Source organism: Molossus molossus, unplaced genomic scaffold, assembly GCF_014108415.1.
Source record: "Molossus molossus isolate mMolMol1 unplaced genomic scaffold, mMolMol1.p scaffold_m16_p_1, whole genome shotgun sequence".
Lineage (NCBI taxonomy): Eukaryota > Metazoa > Chordata > Mammalia > Chiroptera > Molossidae > Molossus > Molossus molossus.
Window position 1 is genome coordinate 104179238 of NW_023425344.1, and position 22236 is coordinate 104201473.

The 22236-nt window shown below is 42.0% G+C and overlaps 1 protein-coding gene across 2 annotated transcripts in view; it reads right to left on the reverse strand.

Annotated features, from left to right (window-relative positions):
• KIAA1217 (KIAA1217 ortholog) overlaps positions 1–22236 on the reverse strand; it is a 307954-nt gene that overhangs the window by 276768 nt on the left and 8950 nt on the right. For both annotated transcript variants that reach the window (XM_036275689.1, XM_036275652.1), the window contains exon 2: positions 19603–19886. In XM_036275689.1, the coding sequence (XP_036131582.1) occupies positions 19603–19886 (284 nt within the window). The remainder of the gene's footprint in view (positions 1–19602; positions 19887–22236) is intronic.

Here is a 22236-nt window from a genome sequence, read left to right on the forward strand (position 1 = left end):
GAAAAACCTTCAATCAATACTTGTAAGGCTTTCTACTCTGCTCTCCAGTAACCCCTTCCTACTTTTTACCAGTAAAACTTGCAAAACAGGTTCCTTGCTGAAATGTGTGTGTGCATTTTCTCTTGGCCTCCGGCTGGCAGAGGGAGTAGAAGGTGTTGAAAAATTTTTTAACTCTTTACTAACACATCTTTGGTGTGTTTGCCCTAGCTTGCACAAATTGCCAGGATAGCATCAAAATCAGTGTTCCTGGCTTTTCTTGGAAATGATCAACAGGCTCTAAGATATTCAGCCCTTCATTCATTCATTCACTTTTTACTATCCCAAATGTGATAGTATCCCTGATGTCTGCATAAAGCTTTGGACATATTTCTGCCAAATTTGTGCCCAATCCCTCTTGGTGACATTGCAGTTCAACCCTCTGCCTCTCATCCCTAAATTTACTGCAGACACTCCCAGCTCCAATATTGCTTACCTGGAAGGACCAGCAAGGTTGGAATGGGACTTGCTCCAAACCCATGAGAGTTTATAATGATGTTATCAAATGGCTGTCAAAAGCTGTGGCAGAATTTCTTCAGTGGACTGAGCCGGGATCAGGGAAGCCCTTGAAGGCAGAATCTGGACAACACAGCCGTCTTGCACACTGCTTTAACTTGCCACAGACCTGCTGCAAACCTCGAAGGTCAGAGAGCAAATATAAACCTCCACCCTTTGCTGAGTCTGTGCAGGTGCGTGCGTGCAGAGAGCAATCCTGGGTAAAAACAGCATGGCTCTTTCCATTGAAGGAATTGTAAATGCTTTGGATCCCCCTCCTCTGACTGCTCTGGGAGTTTTTCACTGCCATAGTTCACAGTCAACAGATGGGACATTACCTTCCAAGGGAACCGAGAGCTAGCCTGCTTTAATATAGCAGCCCCGAGCTGAGGTGAAACACTCCTCGGAGGCAAGACTATTGTCAGAGATTCAATTACTCCCTCTGTGAGAAGAAAATACATCCAGATGAAACCCACGCTTGTGCTTTACCCAGTGGGGCACAAACACAACAGGAAACAAACAAAAACAAGATATAACCAGACCTAGGCTTTATTTGGTTGAAATCAGAAAATGGGGCGGAGCACTATTCAATTACAGTTACTCCTCGAAGTTCCATTACAGAGGAGCCTGCGAAAGCTGACTGAGCAGAGGGGTTATCAATTACGCAGAATCTTTTCTTTGGGTTATTTAGGAAACTACACTATCTTAGCTTTTACTTACTGACTTCAAGCTTGGAAAAGAGAGTGAGAAGAGTCAGAATCTGAATGTCGGGGAAATGGACATAGTCACAGAAATAACTCAGATGTAACAGCAGCCTGATTAACCCATTCATGGGCAGGCAGAGGTAAAGACTTACAGAAGAACTTGTACCCAGCAATGGCATCGTTATGGTGATGTGAGAATCTTGCAATATTCAGAGTGGGGAAAGTTTTGGACAACAATGATCTCAGCAAGAAGGACAGCACATATGGGGGCTAGGCAGAAATGCCAAGACTTGCTTAGAGGCGACCAGTCCAGTAATGGTTTTTTCTAAAGTCCCTACATGAAATTATCAAGTAGGACTAAGCTTCGTATTATATTGTGATTTGCCCGACAGCAACTGAGCACCGCACTAACCAAATCAGAGAGCAATAGATCATGTAGCTGGAGTCTTTTATCTCTAAATTTAGCAACATCAGAGGTACCTGTGTTTGACTTGGATAGTAAATAAGATTCTTTCTCTTGAATTTGTTTCATCAAACCTATTTTATAACAGACACAGAAAACTGCTCACTGAAAAAACCATGAAAATATAAGAATACAAACAATTGCTGAAAGAGGCTGGAGTTAACCATTTATGGCACGTGGGTTTGTTTCTTAAAGAAACATGAATTAGAAGTTGTCTTGTAGAAAAGAAACACTTTTTTGAGTAGAAAAAAAGCAACACTAATTAAAATAACCAATCCTTACTTGATTTAAGCCTCACTACAATAGTATGATTCAAGAACATTTAATACATGTTACAGAGGGAGAAAGTGAGCCTCAGAGAGGTTAGGTAATTTGAGTAAATTTACATGGCTACTGAATGTTGGAGTATTGATTTGCACTCAGGCTGACCCAAGATTTGAACCCAAAACACATGCGCTTAACCACTCGGCACTGTGATTCCTAGTTTAATAAAATTGCTCTCCTTACTGGAGATACTAAAATCATAAGTAAACTAAGCCATTCTGGAAGGATTTATTTCGTAAATTAACCTGAAAGTACATATCAGATTGCAAAGGGTAAACAGAGACCTTCTGCAGATCCTCCCAGATACACCAAGTCAACGGATGGGATGGGGTCTGGAACCGGCCAGACCAGGGCAGTCGATCAGCCCAGCAGCAAGAAGGGAGCTGTGGTATTTATTTAGCTCTAAGCTGCATGGAGGCCTGTGAGGACTAGACAGGGCAGGATTAACACACTACAATCTTAACCCCAGGACAAGCAGACCACTAGCATGCAGAGGACACTGAGGAAACAGCAGGCACTGAAGAAATGTCTGCGACCTGAAGGTCTGGTCTAAAGTAAAACTGACAAACACTAAAAAGAAAAAAAACAAGTATACATTTTGTATGTCAAGAACACACTTTAAATATCATCAAAAGAATGGGGACACTTGGATTTCTGAGTGAAGTAAGAGAAACAGCTGTGGTAATTAATGGCCTAATGCTAAGCCCTTGACCTTGGGCTCTGTTTTTGTTTGTTGTTGCTCCTTTTAGGAATTATCCATTCATACTGAGTCAGCTTTTTCTATGGTGCTGAGGTAACGGTTAATTTTATATGCCAAACACCAGTTTGGATATTGCTGTGAAGGTATTTTTTGGATGGGATTAGTACCGAAACCAGCTGATGTTGAGTCAAACAGATTACCCTCCACAGCGCGGGTAAGCCTGTTCAGTCGAAGGCCTTACGAGCAAAACCTGAGAGCTCCCAAAGAAAAAATTCTGCCTCAAGGCTCTAACGTGCAAACCCGGCCCAAGTTCCCAGCCTGCAGATCACAGACTCGGGGCTGCAACATCACCTCCTACCTGAATGTCCACATTGCCAGCCTGCTTTGCAGATTTCAGATTTGCCAGTTCCTTAAACTTAATCTCTCTCTCTCTCTCTCACTCATTCTCACTCTTGCTCTCTCTCTCTCTCTCATCGATTGGTTCTGTTTCTCTAGAGAACCCTGACTAATGACACAGATTAGGCCAATACGTAACTGTCCAGTCATGTTTTCTGGCCTAGGTTCCCGTCCTCTTCGACAGCCAAGGTCCCACAGTCATCTCCACGTGGAGCGCCTACTGCCGTTTCAAATGCAGCTTAACCAGACTGCAACTCAAGTAATTGTTCAGCATTGCCTGAGCATGGCTGTATTTATGTATTTTTAAATATGTGTTTATTGATTTAAGAGAGAGGGGGAGAGAGAGAGAGAGAGAGAGAGAGAGAGAGAAACATCAATGTGAGAGAGAAACACTGATTGGCTGCCTCTTGCACACCCACTACTAGGGATCGAGCCTGCAACCCTGGCATGTGTCCTGACTGGGAATTGAACCAGGGGCCTCTTGGTGCATGGGATGACACTCAACCAACTGAGCCACACTGACTGGGCGCATGACTGTATTTGATAAATAAAAATAGACATATGTGCTCTCAAATTAAGATGAAGAAATATAATCAAGTTCATTGATTATTATATTGGATATCAATAGACTCAATTCTCCCATTAAAAAACAAAGACTAATAGATTGGGCTGAAAAAGTAAAATCAAGTTATAGGTAGTTTCTAATGAACATACCCATTATTAATAAAGAAAAGTTGAAAATAGATGGGTAAGACTTACCAAATGCAATCAAAAGTAAAGCAAGAGTGATAATGTTAATAATGTTAATATTAAAAATAGTTTTAAAAATTAAATAAGCCCTGGCTAGTTTGGCTTAGCACCAGTTAGAGCATCAGCCCATGGACCAGAGAGTCCTGGATTCGGTTGTAGTTTGTCCCTGGCCCCGGTTGGGGTCGTGTGGGTGGCGACCAGTTGATGTGTCTCTCTCATATCAATGTTTCTCTCTTTCTCTTCCCTCCTCTCTCCTTCCCGCTCTATCTGAAGATAAATGCAAGAAAATGCCCTTGGATGAGGATAAAAAAAAAAACACATTGAATAAAATAGTCTGGCTGGTGTGGTTCAGTGGTTGAGCATCGACCCATGCACTAAGAGGTCGCTGGTTCGACTCCTGGTCAGAACACATGCCCAGGTTGTGGGCCCGATTCCCAGTTTCGGGCATGTGGGTGGTGGCCAGTGGATGTTCTCTCTCATCAATGTTTCTACCTTTCTCTCCCTCTTACTTCCTCTCTCTCTAAAATCAATAAAGGAAAAAAATAAATAAAATAAAGAGATCATTTGATAATGTAAACAAATAGTTTATAAAGAAGGAATAATCATCATAAAATTGTTTGCAACAAACAACAAAGCAACCAAAAAACCATAAAGCAAACATTCTTAGGAATGCAAGAATAGGATAGTGATAGTGATAGATTTTATACTTGGTTTAGAACTGAACAGCACTAGAAAAATAAAATAAGGACTCAGAAGAAATGAATGATATGAGCAACAAACCTAATATGTATACCACATATAAAACAGATAATTTTAATGAATATTTATGGAAAACTTATGTCAATTGTGTATTTGACAATTCGTGAGAAAAAATTTTAAACAAATCGAAAAGTAGTAATTATACAGACTTCACTTTCTGATCACATCCAATAAAATTATAAATAAATAATGATAACTTCTTGGAAATGAAATACTCTTGAGCATTCCTGAAATCCAAGAGAAAAATCAAAACAGAAAAATTTCAATTTTCTTTAAAACAAAGAAATGGAAAATATTTCATATAAAACTGAAGGACACAGTCAAGCTGGTGTCAAGAATTATATGCCCTTAAATGCCTTCTAAAAAGAAATAAATGTACTTCATTTAAAACTTATAAAAGACAACAAAGATAATTTTTAAAACTAGGAAAAGGCAACTGATTACAATAAGAGGAAAAAAACATTCTGAAAAAGAGAAATGTAAATTGATTCTCTGAAAAACTTAATAAAAAAGATAAACCCGAGAAAGTGCAAAAAACGACATTTGCTTCTAGAAGCTTATATGGGCACCAAACTTCTTGGTACTGAGCTAGAAAGGAAACATATTGAATGAAGCAGTTGGAGAAAGAATCATGGAAATGTGACACATACGCTGGACTTGGGAGCGCAATGTTTCTCACATTTTGGTACAGATGTTCTGGTGCAACTTTAATGTTTAAAAACCAAAAGGAAAGAAAGCAGAATGAAAGGGGGAAGGAGGAACAGAGGAAGGATAAAGAACCCGAAAGATAAAACCAGTCAGCAGTAATTACAGCACACACACACCCCATTCATCCCTCATGTATACCCACTATCTGAAGCACCACTCCAGCAACCAGCTCCCCTGCAGCATCTCCATGCCGTTTGAGTAGAACTGATGACCATCCCGCAGCAAAGTCCTTGCACACTCCATTAATCTGGAAATCCTTATTGGTGCAAACGTGACAGGGCGTGAAGCCTCTTACTGTGGTGTGCTGCACCCCACTCCATACTTCGTGAAAATGCCTGCTTCAGTCAAAGCTCCACCTGGGAGCCCCACAACATTAACACTCTTCACAACTCACCGTCACACGTGTGCAGGGTTTGCGCACACCCCCAAAAACCTCGGACTAGGGGAGGGGAAGGGAGAAGAAAGGGATGGCTTGATAGGAAAGATGCTGAGGCGGGAATGCAAAATGAGATGGCTGCTTAAGGCCCCCCCCCCCCATCCCGAGAGGACAAATCTGACAGCATTTCGAAGGAAGACAGAGTTTTGTTGAAAAATCCAATGAGGAAGGTTTTAAATTGGTGGCGGAGTAGGTGGGTCCTTCTCGCACCTCCTCCCAGAACCAAACTGGAACTAAAACTGAATTGGGGAATATTCACCCTGAATTACTGCCTGAGGGCTACCTGAAGAGGAGACTTTGAAACAAGGAAGGGCACAAACCACCTTGAGGCTGGTAGGAAAGGCAGGGTGGAGAGAGGCTGACCCAGCTCCCAGGAGCAGCAGGCCGAGGGGAGGAGGGATATCTTGGCTGCCAGGGGTTCACCCTGAGAGGAGAGAGGCCTGGGCCCCAACCTGACCGCCAGAGCTGGACCAGCTGCCCACACAGCATCCAGCAGTGAAAGGCGGTGGGCTGCTATCTGCCAGGGACAGTCTGAGCCTCCTGGACACAAAGCCACTTTTTTTAAAGGGCTGTCGCACAGTTTGTTCGCAGCCCCTCACCCTAGGTTTTGGCGGGGGTAGAGCGGTGCGGACTGAGGTTGCCCGAGGAGAGTGGAGAGGGGAAGGAATTGAGGAAGGTGGTGGGGCAGTGCTGCAGGGGTACCTGTGCTGGGTCATCCCCAGCATTATCGCAGCAGCCATTTTCCCTGAGAGATGCAAGGCCCTCCCAGCCGCAGAAGCCTGGGGTAAAAAAAAAAATACGGTATCTCCTGGGATACAGCTCACCCCACCCTGAATCTGCTTTGGGGCAGATCCATTCCCCCCACTTTCCAGGAACCTGGCTGGGGAGTTCCTACCATAGGAGAGCTGATAGACACTCCTGGCTTCCGGTAGACCCCACCGACCTGCCTAAGAGGGGTTCACCCTGCTGAGGTCTGGGAAATATTCTGGGACAGACTGAGACATCTGGCCCTGGACAGGGAACACACCCACCATTTCCCTGAAGTCTGAACTTTTGCTGACCTGCCCTAGGACCACATGCTAAAAAGCTGGCCTAGGAGCTCAGCTTGGCCCCTGCCATGGGCAGCCAAGCCCAGTGGAGGCAGCCACAGCGGTGGATCACTTGAAGCTTTGAACTCATTGCAGGGAGCCAAATCTGGACAGCTACGGACATTGGTTAACACAAAAGTGCCTCCTGGGAGGCCTCAAATCATCCTTCAAAACAGTTAGCCTCAGACAACAGAAGAGCATGATCCAAAGAGAAATCCTGGCCAAGGCAAACTCCTCTTGGTTTTGTTTTTTGTTTTTTAATCCATTATTTTCTTCATTTTTTCTTTTTTATTGCTTTGGTATTATTATTTTTCATTATCTTTTCTCTCTTGTTTCTTTCATATCTCTTATTTTCCTCTTTCCTTTTCTTCATTTTTTTCTTTCTCTCACTTTGTCTTTCCCTTCTTACCATTTCTTATTTTTTCCTTCTTTCTCTTTTTTCCTTTTCATATTTTTCTTTTTCTTCTTTCTTTTTTACCGTTTTCCTTTTCCTATTCTTCATTCTTATTTTCTTCTCTCCCTTCTTTCCTTTCATATTAATTTTTCTTCCCCTTTTCCAATATTATTTTTCATTTTGTTTTATTATTATTTTTAATTTTTATTTTATTATTCTTGCTCTCATTTCTCTTTCTTAATTCTCTTTTCTTTTGTGTTGTTTTTGCTGTTGTTGTTTGGTTCTTTTGTATGTGTTTGTTTTGTTTCTTTTTTTTATCCTCACCTGAGGATATTTTTGCATTTATCTTCAGATAGAGCGGGAGGGAGAGAGGGAGGAAGAGAGAGAGAGAAACATTGATGTGAGAGAGACACATCGAGTGGCTGCCACCCACATGACCCCACCTGGGGCCAGAAACAAACTGCAACTGAGGTACACTGAACCTGGGACTCTCTGGTCCATGGGCCGACACTCTAACCGCTGAGCCAAACCTGCCAGGGCTTGTTTTTTTTTCTTGTTTTGTTTTTTCCTGTCAGCATCAGTACAACAGCTCAAACGACGTGGTTGGGTTGAGCCTCACAGACAGCCTGCCTGAGAGGAGACCCCACCCATGAATGGGACAACAAAGGTCAAGAACCAATTCCAACAAGAGAGTCCAAATAACTCACAAAGCCATTGTAATCAAAACAACCTGGTACTGGCACAAGCACAGGCATATAAATCAATTGAACAGAACAGAGAACCCAGAAATTGACCCTCAACATTATGGTCAATTAAGATTCGACAAAGGAGGCCAGAGCATATAATAGAGCAAAGATAGTCTCTTCAATAAATGGTGTTGGAAAAATTGGACAGCTACATGCAAAAAAAATAAAACTAGACTACCAACTTATATCATACACAAGAATAAACTCAAATGGAGAAAAGACTTAGGTCATGAAACCATAAAAATCCTAGAAGATAACATAGGCAGTAAAATTGCAGACATCTCATGTAGCAGAATTTTCACTGATACATGTCCTAGGGTAAGAGAAACAAAAGAAAAAAATAAACAAATGAGACTGCATCAAACTGAAAAGTGTCTGCCCAGCAAAAGAAACCATCATCAAAATGAAAAGGAAACCCACTGTGTGGGAGAACATATTTGTCAATGAAAAATCTAATAAGGGGTTAATTTCCAAAATATGTAAAGAACTCATACAACTCAACAAAAGAAAGACAAATAATCCAATTAAAATGGGCAGAGGACCTGAATAGACACTTCTCCAAAGAGGACATACAAATGGCCAAGAGACATGAAAAAATGCTCAATGTCACTTATCAGAGAGATGCAAATTAAAACCACAGATATATCACCACATACCTACCAGAATGGTGTCCATCAATAAATCAATAAACAACAAGTGCTGGCAAGGATGTGGGGAAAAGGGAACCTTAGTGCAGTGTTGGTGGGAATGCAGACCGGTGCAGCCACTGTGGAAAACAGTATGGAGTTTCCTCAAAAAATTAAAAACGGAACTGACTTTTGACCCAGTGATCCCACTTCTGGGAATATACCCTAAGAAGCCTGAAACACCAATCAGAAAGAATATATGTACCCCCATGTTCATAGCAGCACTATTTACAATAGCTAAGATTTGGAAACAGCCGAAGTGCCCATCAGTAGATGAGTGGATAAAAAAGCTGTGGTACATATACACAATGGAATTCTATGCAGCTGTAAAAAAGGAGGATCTCTTACCCTTTGCAACAGCATGGATGGACCTGGAGATAATTATGCTAAGCAAAATAAGTCAGTCAGAGAAATACAAATACCACACGATCTCACTTATATGTAGAATCTAATGAACAAAATAAACTGACAAACAAAATAGGTCCAGAAGCATGGATGCATGGAACAGTCTGACAGATCTCAGAGGGGTGCGGGGTGGAGGGGACGGGAAAAGATTAGCCAAATAATTTATATGCATATATGCATTGCCCATGGACACAGACAATAGTGCGGTAAAGGCCTCGGGTGGGGTTGGGGGCTGGGTGGAAGGAGGTGGAAGGTGGGAAGAAATGGGGAACATCTGCAATACTGTCAAAAATAAAAAATAAATAATTGTTTTTAAAAAAGAAAAATCCAGTGATCTCCAGACCACATCTTTCCCCCAAAATGTCATCTCCATCCGCAGATGCCCCGAGGTAATTAACACTGTGGTGTCCTTTTCCACCCATTCCTCTCATAGTGCTGGCTAATGGTACTTCAGTGGTGGCCCTCTAGTTCTTTGGTAGTCCCACACAATGTGGACACATGACTCAGAGTTTAGTGATTTGCTCAAGGTCCTAGCAGAGGTGGGAGCAGAGTGAGAACCAGAACCCAGATCCTGGGGTACCCAGTTAGGTGTTCTGGCCTTTTCTGCCACCCCTGCTGCAGTCTTTTGGACCTTCATCCTTCAGCAGCTGGTCACCAAGTTATTCCTATGTAATTCCACTTTCATACCCAAGTGCCCTGTGCTTGTCAGTCCAGGCTTTCTGCTCGACTTTCAAGATCCAGCACAACGAGGCTTCCCTCTACTTGAATCCGACTTCTCACTTCTCCAAATGACACTCTGCTTCCCTTAGACTGGCCTCCCTGTTCATCCACAGGCAGCCACCTCCAGCTGGGTCTCATCGTTGTCTCTGCTGTCCTCCCTTCTCCCCCCGAATGCTTCCATGCTCTCATACTGTTTATCCAAATCACAACCTGCCGATGTCTGTCATAGATATTCGTTGAGCGCCTACTATGTACCAGGCACTGAGGAAACAGAGATGATTAGAACAAGTGTCCTATCTTTTGAAGAGAATCCATTCAAACTCTGATCTCCTGGGTGGAATCTTCCCTTGCGGCTCTCCCACGGCTTGGAGCTCCAAGCCATTAGAGTGCATACTACCACTTCCTAAGCGTCCCACAAATAATATTCTGTGTCCAAACAGATGTGGGGAACACTGCATATTTCATTCTGAATTCACCTACTCCCAAATCTCCACCTGAGATTTACAATGCCTTTTGGCATATTAAAAGACCTGACCAACACTAGTCGGTTTGGCTCAGCAGTTGGAGTGTCGGCCCATGGACCAGAGAGTCCCAGGTTCGATTCCCACGAAGGGCACGTACCTTGGTTGTGGTTCATCCCTGGCCCTGGTTGGGGTCGTGCAGGTGGCAACCAGTCGATGTATCTCTCTCCCATCAATATCTCTCTCTCTTTCTCTTTCTCCCTCTCTCCCTCCTACTCTATCTGAAGATAAATGTAAAAATGTCCTTGGGTGAGGATAAAAAAAAAACCTGACCAGTCCTGCAATATAGAAATTCATTTAACTTGGGTTAACCAAGAATGTCCCCAAATTAGAAACTTTCTCCCTAGTCTCCAAACAGCCATTCAGTCTGGGAATCTGGGATTCTGCAGAGCATACTTTTACAAATTTCTGGTCTAGATCATCTCAATTTAGAATGTCTTCCCCTTAATGAGACGTTGTAGCATGCATTCAATATCTATTACAGTGGATATATACTGCATCTAATCCTCAGAATGACAGTACAGTCTGTCTCATTTCTACAGTTAAGAAAAAGCCCGAGAAATGGACTGACTTGTCTATAATCACACAGCTGAGAGTCCTAGGATAGATAAATTCAGTTACATCGAACCCCAAAGTTACTACTCTTCCCACTAAAAGCAGGTATCCTTGGCAGGGTGGGTATTTTGTACTCTGTCCAATGTCGAGTTCATAGTGTAGATCCCTGATAAATAACCATTTGATTGAGTTACTACAAGAAAACACCTGCAGAAGAAAGGATGAATAAGAGCAAAGAAGTGAGCTTGATGAGTTAGGAGAGGAAGGACAATTTAGACGTTTGTAATTTGAGTTCTGCATCAGTGTGCTGGACTGAATCACACTGGTCTTTTTTGGATTCCATCTCATTTGGTGATAATTTTCTCTAGGCTTTGCTGATTACCACTTTCCAGGTGCCTCCTGCCTCTGCATAGCTTCCTTCGGTTCCTGACTCCCCTTTGCTTTCCCAGACCCCCAGGCACACCCCTCAGCAGGTTTTCAGGAGAATCTTATTTTGATTTTTTGCAAAGCTCTTCTTAATATAGCACTGTTCTCAAAATGTGTTGTGTTGCTCTTCCACGACACTAATTAAAATGAAAGCTGTCACAGTGGTTGGTGGCACCCAATTAAACATGGATCAAGAGCCATGTGTTATGAATGATCTCCATTTAGGATTCTTCTCTTTTTCTCTGTCTTGTATGATTAATGTCAACTTGAAGTCAATTTTGCAAGTAAAATCGCAACCCCTTGAATTTAGTCGTATTGATTGCTGAGTCCCTAGCACAATATGTCCTATTATGTAACATTCCAAATCTTCTAAAATGCACTTCTAACACTCTTAAAGTTGCATTTCAAAATATCAGTCCTCTGGGAAACATTTCCAAGCTAAGTCCTTCATCTGGTTTCTTGAGCAGCAGCATCTGTTAAGCATTAGACTGCTGCTTCTGCTTATTATTTTACTATTATTTCTCATCATACCCAAATTTAGATGGTTATTGTTTCTGATGACATTCTGATTGCCCTTAGACATACCAAAATTATTCGGGATTTCTGAAGACATTTTTTATACTGATTCTTTCAATCACATCATATTCTTTTATTTTGTACATGCCCCTAGTGGGAACCGAACCCAGGACTCTCTGGTCCGCAGGCCAACGCTCCAACCACTGGGCCAAACTAGCCAGGGCTCCATCATATTCTTATCCATAGGTCTCTAGTAGTTCATTAAACACTCACTCACATATACACGAATATCAAGTTTCTAAATACAACTTGTAACTATTATGACACCATAGTCCTTCTTTTGGAGGTGTTGCTCTGGCAAGAACAACAGGTTCTCAATTGTTACCTTCTTAGAGACTCATCGCTATTCACACCTCTGCTTCTGTAGCGCCCCGGGCCTTGGTCCTTTTCTTCCCCGAAATACTGAAGGCCAGCATAATTAGGGGGCTGGCACTTCAGCCATTCCAGGGTCACCACTAAATTTTACACTTACTGACACTGGGCAAACTGGTCCCCCATTCTGTTCCTTCTCTGTTTCCTCAACATTTCAGAATGCCTTTCGATTCTGTCACTCATTAGAGAAACGGTATAATCTGTAGGTTGAGAGCAAGGTCCCCACAGCCAGGTAACGACAAGACCTACATGCTCTGTGCTGTTTCCCATTTTGTTAAGAGGAGTTAATACCAGTGCCTACCCCACAGGGCTGTTGGGACAAGGGAACACTGTGTCAAGAGCAACAGTGCCGCCACTTAGCTGATGCCAATGATATGTTCTCCCTGTAGCTGTCTCCACTTTTTCATCATTATAAACTGTAGCTGAGAAAATCGTGCTAAAGGAAGGATAAGTATTTATTTAACATTCCCCACATTCATGGCAGCCTGTCTAGGGTGTTTCTTCCCTCTTCCTATTGTTATTTGTTCTGCATACATTGTGTTCGATTTCTTAATTGCCCAGACGTTTCCTTCTCCTTGCAGGTTTAGGTAAAAAATTGGTCTATAAAACCATATTCGATCATTACTTCAAACAGCTAAATGGTTTCAGCTACTAAACATGGCTCTTCTCCCACCATTTTCCCCTTTGGATTAGAATATATCAGTAGCTCTATAGAGAAAATTCCTAGTTGAATCTATTTCCTTTAATATAGCTCATACACTTTTCATTTATGTATGCATTTTCTTTAAACCTACCCCTTCTACAACACTAGCCTTGCACCCAGACCTTCACATGGCCGAAGTCTTCCGCTAGCTGAATGGACTATGCTCCTAGTGGATCCTTAGTTCTATTAACCTCACCTTCCAGGTTTCGTGGATACATATATTCATGCATATAGATGGATGTTTGTGAATTTCATATATATATATATAGGTTGACCAGGGTTAAGACCAAGGTGATAGACAAAAACCTGATTGATTTGTAATTTTTCATACATGTTGGAGGAACTACATCTATTCCTCAAAATACAGACTGATACCCTGAGATCCACAGCATGAGGAGTACTCCAGAGTGGTAGGAATTCTATTGTGATCCAATTAAATTCATCAAAAAAGAGTCATAAAGACGCCGTTACATAACGATATGGTAGACAAAGGTGAGTGGTGCCAAACTATCAGGCACAGAAAAAAGAGCCCGGGTACTCTGTCCACACAGACACCAAGAGGGGCCTGCCAGGCCCCCAGAGGGCAGCACGGCCGGAGGACCGGAGCTGGATGAGAAGCCCCCGGCCTTGGCGACAGCATTTCAGACAGTCTTACTGTTCACGGCTTATCTCCTTACTTCAGCCCTTCACGACATTCAAGTTAAAGGAAATAAAAGAACACATCAGACTTTTAAGATAAAATGCATTATTCTTTCCTCCTAAGACTTAACCGCATTAGATACAAGAATACACATAAACAAATTGTACCTACAAAGCAGGTACTATATACCTACTTAGTGCAATAGAAGTACTGTGTAACTAAGAATAAAGATTGAAAAATTATTTTCAGAAGGGTTTCTGAATCTAGAAAAGAGAAGCTTGTTCATGTAGGAGAGAAGCCAGCTGGACACCCTGTTTGTTATTAGTGAAGAAATGAAAGGAGAGCATTTCCGCCCTGGCCGGGTGACTCAGCTGCTGGACCATGTCCCATACACCGGAACGGCTGCAGGTTCAATTCCTGGTCAGGGCATTTACAAACTGTATATTTACACAGTGCCCATGACTGTGAGAGACTGCTGATCTACAGACCTTTCTGAACCCAGAGCTATTTCAGAAAAGTAACTTTCAATGTAAAATGTGTGCAGGAAACTATTTTCTATGGCTCACTCAGGTGCTCTGCAACTAAATAAGATTTATCTTTTTAAAGAAATGACAAGTGGCCCAGCTGGTGTGGCTCAGTCAGTGGTTGCACATTGACCCATGCATCAAGAGGTCATCAGTTTGATTCTCCGTCAGGGCACATGCATAGGTTGTGGGCCAAACCTCCAGTGGGGGGATGCAGGAGGCAGGCAATAGATGTTTGCTCTCATTGATGTTTCTATCTCTCTCTCCCTTCCTCTCTCTCTAAAATAAAAAAAAAATTTTTTAAGAAAAGGAAACCATAGGATAATTTAAAAAAAAGAAATGACAAGTGACATGTCTCTGTTACATGACATACTGTGATCTACATAATCTGTTTCCAAAACTTTAGAAAAATTTAAGGTGAGTGGAGCAAACACCAAGGTCAATAACAAATGGAAAGACCACAGACTAGAAATTCTGACCTTGGTTCAAATGATGGCTTCTTGACGTGAGGGAAATCATTCAGCCTTTCTTAGCTTCTTAGCCTCAATCTCTTCGGATTGCCCAAACTGCAACCAATCTCAATTCTTGGATGCCCACCCCCTCCATCTATACCACTCAAACGTCATCTATCACTGTCTAACTGTATTAAAAATATTGGCTCATTCATGCAACAATAAAAATTAATCACGCCTAGTTTAGGTTGTGTACTCCCTTAATTGCTGTGTTTACAAAAATGATTAAGACAAAGTTTTGGTCCTCTAAAACCATAATACTAGATGAAAGAAAGAAACATAAAGAAGTGTACAATAAAGGCACGATGAAAGGCCACAGAATAGGTACTGCAAGATGTTATGAGAAGCTCACAAGGTGTGACATTGGGCTCGACCTTGACAGATTAGTCTGAGTACAGGAATGTCATATTTCTTTTACTGATTTGAAGGCAGGGGCCATGCCTCATTGTTTGTATCCCTCACAATGTCTTTATTATTGTAGGTGCCAAATAAACATATATAGAATAAATAAAAGAAATACAAATGTTAAGCATTTCATGACAAATAAAAAACACAAGTAAGTTTCAGAAATATAATACAATTTTGTTCCGTGAGTAGGAAAAATAAACGTATTCAGGTAACTAAAATATGTTAATAAAAAAGGAAAATGAATTTAAATAGTAATTTGACAATAGAGCCTGAGACTCTTCTGGACACCATACTATGGTAATGCTAAGAGCTGCCATTGTAACAGTAAGAGGATCCATCATTTTCTTCCTCAGTACTCTGATATAGTTATTATTGTCTTTTGACAAATGAGGGAACTGAGACAAAGGAGATTTCAAGTCATTAGCTACAAATTACACAATTAGCACATGAATAGGGGCTGGATTCCCAACTCCCTCCTGACTGACTCCAAGGCCTTAGGCCAGGTGACAGATCATCAGTCTGTTGCCCTGTGTGAATGTTGGGGGAGTCAGAATTAATGACAGCTACTATTTTGCAGATAAGTGTTATAATGCAATAATGGTCATCTACTTTTTTTTAAGACAGTGGAAGGAAACCTGTCTGCTTTCCAATAATTTAGACCTTAGGAAATTCTTGATTGACTGAATTTCAAAGACTCGAATATAAGTTTTCAACCACGAATCTTCCAGTGTTTAAATTCAAATTTCAAAATATAAGTTGTGCTCTAATTATCCTTATGTATAATACCAAGGAATTAGAACCTAGATTCCCTTAGTATCAAAATATTCTGTGTAATGGTTGAAAAAGGTGAAGGGATTAAGCAAAAAAACTCACAGACACAGACAACAACCTGGTGATTACCAGAGGGAAAGTGGAAGGGGGTGTTATTGTCATATTAGCCCATTATTAATATTACTAATAGGAATAGAGCAAAGGGAAGAACAGACATTATAAGCATGGTCATCTGGGCAGCTTCATCAGGAAGCTGGAACTTCATGAGCCCCAGAGAACCACTGATCTATTCTCTGCAAATCAATGGGAGAAGGGGTCTGACAAAGCAGAAGAAGGGCACATGCACTGTGAAGTTAGGTGATGTAGGGAAGGTGCTTGCCTGTCAATCTAACCTGGGAAAAAGATAACTGGCCAGAGGGGTGGAGCCACTGCAGGCATGTAAATTCCTGAAGGTTTGGTTGGTTAAACTCCTAGTTATAACCCTGAGAGGAGAGTTCTCTCTCTCTTTCTTTCTCTCTCCCTCCCTCCCTCATGCTCCTGCTCTCTTGCATTCTCTTGCTGGGTGACCCACACCAGCCTGCTGTGGGCCTTAAGCAGCCACACACAATGGACTGCAGCTGGGAACACAAGCTAAACCTGCCAGATGCTGGACTGGGCTGTGCTTTAACAGGGGGAGGAAACTCTGGGCAGTGGCTTTAATCCTAGCACTGCTGGGAACAAGATTGCACTTTTTTTTATGGCGGGATGGAGGAAATGGGACCTTAGAAACCCATGGGTTTAATTTCACAGAAATAAATATCACTCATCCTTCCGTGCGAGTCTCAGAAAATTGTTCTCCTTGCAACATCACAAGAATTCCACTTCCAGGGCAACAGGTGGGGACACAAAGGGCACCCCACTGATAACAAAGAGAGGAGAAGGGAGTCGAATGGGGATAAATAATGATGGATGGAAACTTGATTTTGGGTAGTGAACACACAATACAATATACAGATGATTCATTATAGAATTGTACACTTGAAACCTATATAATTTTATTAACCAATGTCACTGTGATAATAAATGCAATAAAATTAAAAAAAAATATTTTGTGTAGGGTGCTAGATACAGCATTTTCAACATCTTATTCTTGATCTCCCTCAATGGCACCCTTCTCGCTAAGGCACGTGTCTAGGTGGCTGCCAGGAAAACAGCCTCCAGAAGAGAACACGGTGTTTAGAATCTGGAGAAGTGCACCAGACTTGTGCTATCTGAATTCTTCCTTATGGCTGGTCATGTACCTTCCTGCAAAGGAAGCCTGGAGTAACCTATTGTTAGAAGGCCAGGGAGAAACAAAGGGTGTCAGGGAGAAGAGGGAAGGAATGGGGAAGCAAATGGGTGGCAAGAGAAAAAGAATGGAAAAGGCGTTAGATAAAGTGTTGTTAATAAGAATTATCGGCCGTGTGGCTCAGTGGCTGAGCATCGACCCATGCACCAAGAGGTCGCCGGTTCAATTCCTGGTCAGGACACGTGCCCAGTGGGGGGCATGCAGAAGGTGGCCAATCGATGTTCTCTCTCATTGATGTTTCTATCTTTCTCTCCCTCTCACTTCCTCTCTCTCTAAAATCAATAAAGGAAAAAAAAAGAATTATAATACACCATTGCCTGAGTGTATCTCTGATGTCTACAGTGTTGATTAGGATTCATTTGCAACAAAGCAGGGGAATAAAAAATGTATACACAGATCAAGGCATTCAAATCTTTCCCCTTTTGGATGGTCAGCTTGGAATACACAAAACTTCACCCTGAATTCCCAGCAAAGGTACAGCTGACCAGCCATGGCTGGACTACACCTAGGGCAGAGATGCATGTAATAAGACAGCAGAGCTTGAGGCCACCAACCTACATTCATTATTCCCTGTCATCTGACATAATGGGCCCTGTACAAGCTTCTAGTTTCTTTTAGGTTCCCCATGTAATTGTTTTAACTAAAACCACCATCATCATAGTAGTAGTAATAATCATGACGTCACAAATAATAACAGTAATGATAACTGGAATATTTTTGACATGGAAAACACACCATTTTTGACAGACCAACTTCTATATTTTATGGCAAAGTTAATATATTTTAACTTTAAAAAATATTATCCCTCCTCACTCAACACATCATCAGTTTTCTAGCCTGCTTCACCCTGACTGGTCCCCAGACACGCATGTGTGCACGCATACCCTCACACCATGACCCTTACATCCCATGTACAGACCATATTAGCTTTTCTCTAGTCAATGATCTTCAACGTACAAAATAGTGGAATAAACAAGGATTCTCAGCTCAGACTTATCTGGATTCAAATTTCAACTTTTCCTGAGCAAATAGTGTAATCGAAAGTTCTCTGAGCTTGAGTCTCCTCACTGAACTGCTTGTATAAAATATGGTGTCTCACAAAAAGTGACACAGGGACAGGTGCCGATTCCATTACTTAAATGGACTGTGATTCTATGGTCAATAGAAAACAGGAGTGTTTTTGTTGTATGTCAATTATATCTCAATAAAACCAGGAAAAGTAAAAAAGAAATAAATACAATTTAAAAATACAAAACGGGTATTTTCCATAGGCAGACACACCTCGTCTCGCTGTGCTTCACTTTATTGCTCTTGACAGATGTGCTGATAACAAATGGAAGACAAGACCCTTTATCAGCAAAAAGATTATGACTCGATTTATTGCAGTGGTCTGGATCCCAACCCGTATGAGCTCGGAGGTGACAGCCTCCCTTTACGTAATTACCAAAGAAGTAGTGCGCACATCTCTGCATCAGCAGGACTCCTGCTTCTTTCTCTCTACGTCTACTGCCCTTGGCAATGTGAACGAAACGCAAACACGCAGCCCCTCAGGTGCATGTCACAGCTTTAGCACTCTGATAAAGATTTCATAGAACAGAAGGTTGAATTTAAGGGAAAAAATGAAATTGAGGATAAATTGAGGTTTAAATTATTCAGCTAATGATAATGTCCACCCTTGTGGCTGCTCAAAAGCTGAGTTAGTTAGACATCACTTTTGTAACTAACTGGCAAGATAGCCGACTTGCCTCTCTACTTGGAGTGTTGACATCAGTAACAGTCTGCCCTCCTCCCTGACCACCCAAATCACTGAGTGCTCTGCGTCTTCAGCTGTGTTCCCCATCCTGAAAGGTCAATCTGATAACATGCCTGGGAGGTCGGCAGAGGAGGCCTCCCAGCTCCTGCTGGCTAGAAAGTAATTGCACACAGCCAAGAGACAAAAACACCCCGAGCCACAGGTGGGTGATATCTGTCTGGCTGTCAAGATAACCTGAGAAAACAGGTAGCTGAAGACAGCAGAAAGCCAAGCATTTGAACAGAAAATGTGTGTGAATAAAAAGAAAAAAAAGTGAGCAGAAACAAAACCCTAATGTTAGCTTCTCAAGGAAAAGGGGTTCATCACAAGTGTATCCCTCTATGCTGTTTTACCTGGAAAATGTATTTATCTGTTCATTCATTCGCTGTGCCAAGCACTCAGTGCCAACGGGGTGCACAGCAGTTGACCCTATGCTTTGCTCAGCCAAGTAATACCCTTCATTGCCTGCACTTCAGATGTATTTGTGGTTGACCCTCGTTTGGGGGAACTGCCCAGTCTCTGGATCCCTCTTCTTGAGATCTGGTACAACTCAGTGGTGGGCACAGTCCACTCAACTACTGTTTCCCTTTTAAACCAAAGGTCACTTTGCATTCATGTTCGTTAAAGAATGAGCTTTGCAGAGTGAAATGGTAGCACACCCATACCTGGTCTCTCAACCTCTCCTGGTGGCCCATGATTGCTGTGGCATGATGGGGATATTTCTGCTTTAGATGTTCCAGGAAAGCTTCTCTCTTCCTATCCATCTCAGATGTTTGCATTCCCAGTATTTCTTTGGAACTTCGAGGCCCACCTAAGGTGTGTCTCCTTGGGATACTCCGGGAAGCCTTGGAGACTGAAACTCGACTACTCCCATTAGAAAGGCGTTCCTTGGTTCTGCGACATTCTGCATCTTCTAATGATGTTACATGCAGATTGCTTTTTCCTTGTTCTGAAAGACAAAAAAAAAAAATACAGTTTACATGAATGATTTCACACTAGAAGTCTCATTTACAGAATAGTGAGAGGGTCTGTTAATGTATGAATATAATTTAGATTTCGTTTGTGTGTCAGGAAGGAAAAAGTAAACAATTAAGAAATATGAAAAATTGCACTTTAGAAATAAAGATGTTGCAGCAATAAAATCTGCTTTTTCTGACTCTTTCCCTGACGTTACTCAAAATGAGACATGTGGTCCGATGGGTTTTAGGCGATTGGGTTAGCCCTTACCGTCACTGGTAATAGGAGAAAAGAGCTCCAGTGATCCTGATTATTTCTTTACTTTTAATTCCATCATCTTTGTAACAGGATTTTAATATTTTTATATCTGAAGGTGGTTTCTGAAACACTTGTTTCATCGCCAATACCAAAAATAGCTATTACAGTAATTGACACGTGAACCACTTGCAAATTTAATTTCCCCCAACGGCATAAACCAAGCAAGCCTAAGAATATTATTATAGGTAATAATTGAAGGGACATAAAGTAAATGCTTAGACATGTTGCACTTGAAGTGGACTTTATCTAAAACACACAATGAGCCCTGACCAGTTGCTCAGTGATTAGAGCTTCGGCCCGCAGACCAAAGTCTCAGGTTCGATTCTGGTCAAGGGCACATACCTCGGTTGCGGTTTGGTCCCCAACCCTGGTCAGGGTCTTGAGGGAGGCAACCAATCGGTGTGTCTCTATCATATCAATGTTTCTCCCCCTGCCCCCTCCACGCTCTCTGAAGATAAATGGAAAGATATCTTCAGGTGAGGATTTAAAACACACACACACACACACAATGAAAATGGAAGACACACACACTGCATTGTGAAGCCTGTGACCTGGCCTGAGACTAGCTGATTTCCACTTAGAACTGAGGCAGGCAATGGCAGTGCTCTGAGTGCAGGACATGAATAGGCCCTCTCCCTTCCTTCTTAGTGGTTGCAAATGGGGTGTCAGGTTGGAATATTCTAGTTGACTAAGAAAAGGGAGTTACTTCTTTAAACACCAGAATAGGGAGAAAAAGTAATGAACAGTCACAAGCACTTCAGGAACTGTCATGGGGAGCAATTCTTACACAGTTTTAAAGATGCAGCAAAGCCTGGTGGGTGTGGCTCAGTGGTTGAGCATTGACCCAGGCACCAAGAGGTCACCGGTTCAACTCCCGGTCAGAGCACATGACCAGGTTGTGGGCTGGATCCCCAGTGGGGGGCATGTAGGAGGCAGCCAATCGATTGTCTCTCTCATCAATGTTTCTATCTCTCTCTCTCCTTTCCTCTCTCTAAAATCAATAAAGTAAAAATATTTTTTAAAAAAAGATGCAGCAGAAAAATGTCCTTGTCCATTGAATCCCCAGAAAAAGCAAGGGGCTGGGTCTCAGGAGTCCTGCCTTTAAACCTAGGCTCAGAACAACTTGACCTCTCCCAGCCTCACTCTCTTCATTAACAGAAGGAGGGTGTTGGACTAGCATTAGATATGCAAAGAGCCTTCTATCTCTGAAGCCTTTAAATCTACTCTATTGTATTTTTAAGTTTCCAATCGAGCTTAATTGCCAATTATTTATCTTTAAAAGGTGTGTGTAGAGCCCTGGCCAGTTTGGCTCAGCAATTGGAGTGGTGGCCCACAGACCAGAGAGTCCCAGGTTTGGTTCTCACTGGGGGCACGTACCTCAGTTGCAGTTTGTCCCCGGCCGAGTAGGGGTCGTGTGAGTGGCAACCAGTCGATGCGTCTCTCTCACATCGATGTTTCTCTCTCTCTCTCCCTCCCGCTTTATCTGAAGATAAATGCAAAAGTGTCCTCGGGTGATGATAAAAAAAAAATAGAAAATAAAAAATAAAAGGTGTGTGTAGAAATAGATATCCAATATTAGAGAGTTCTAGATTTGAGTCTCAGATAAACAGAGAACCAAACCTTCATGGCAGAGAGAAAAGCGACAGGTGTCCAGACTGAGGTATAAGCTGTTCCTCTGAAGGCAATGCCACCAACAGTGTCCTCATGCATTGCCTAGAAACCCCTGTGCATAGAGCTTTAAGTACGACCCTCTGTAGTGAGGCATATAGAATATTTTCATCTCAGGCTGGTTTTCCTGTTCCGGTCTTCAACCCCTAACTGCATGTTCTGGGAATTAGTCTTCTTGTTTACCCTTCACTTCTCATTACATTGCTAATTACAGCATCTCCATCAGACACTGATGAGAAAAGGGAGGAGAAAACAGCCAGAGGAGTTAATTCTTTAACTTTTCATTAGTCTCAGCAGTAAATTTAGAAGGGGAAGAAGATGGAACTATTGGTTTAAAAGATACTGGGAGACAAATG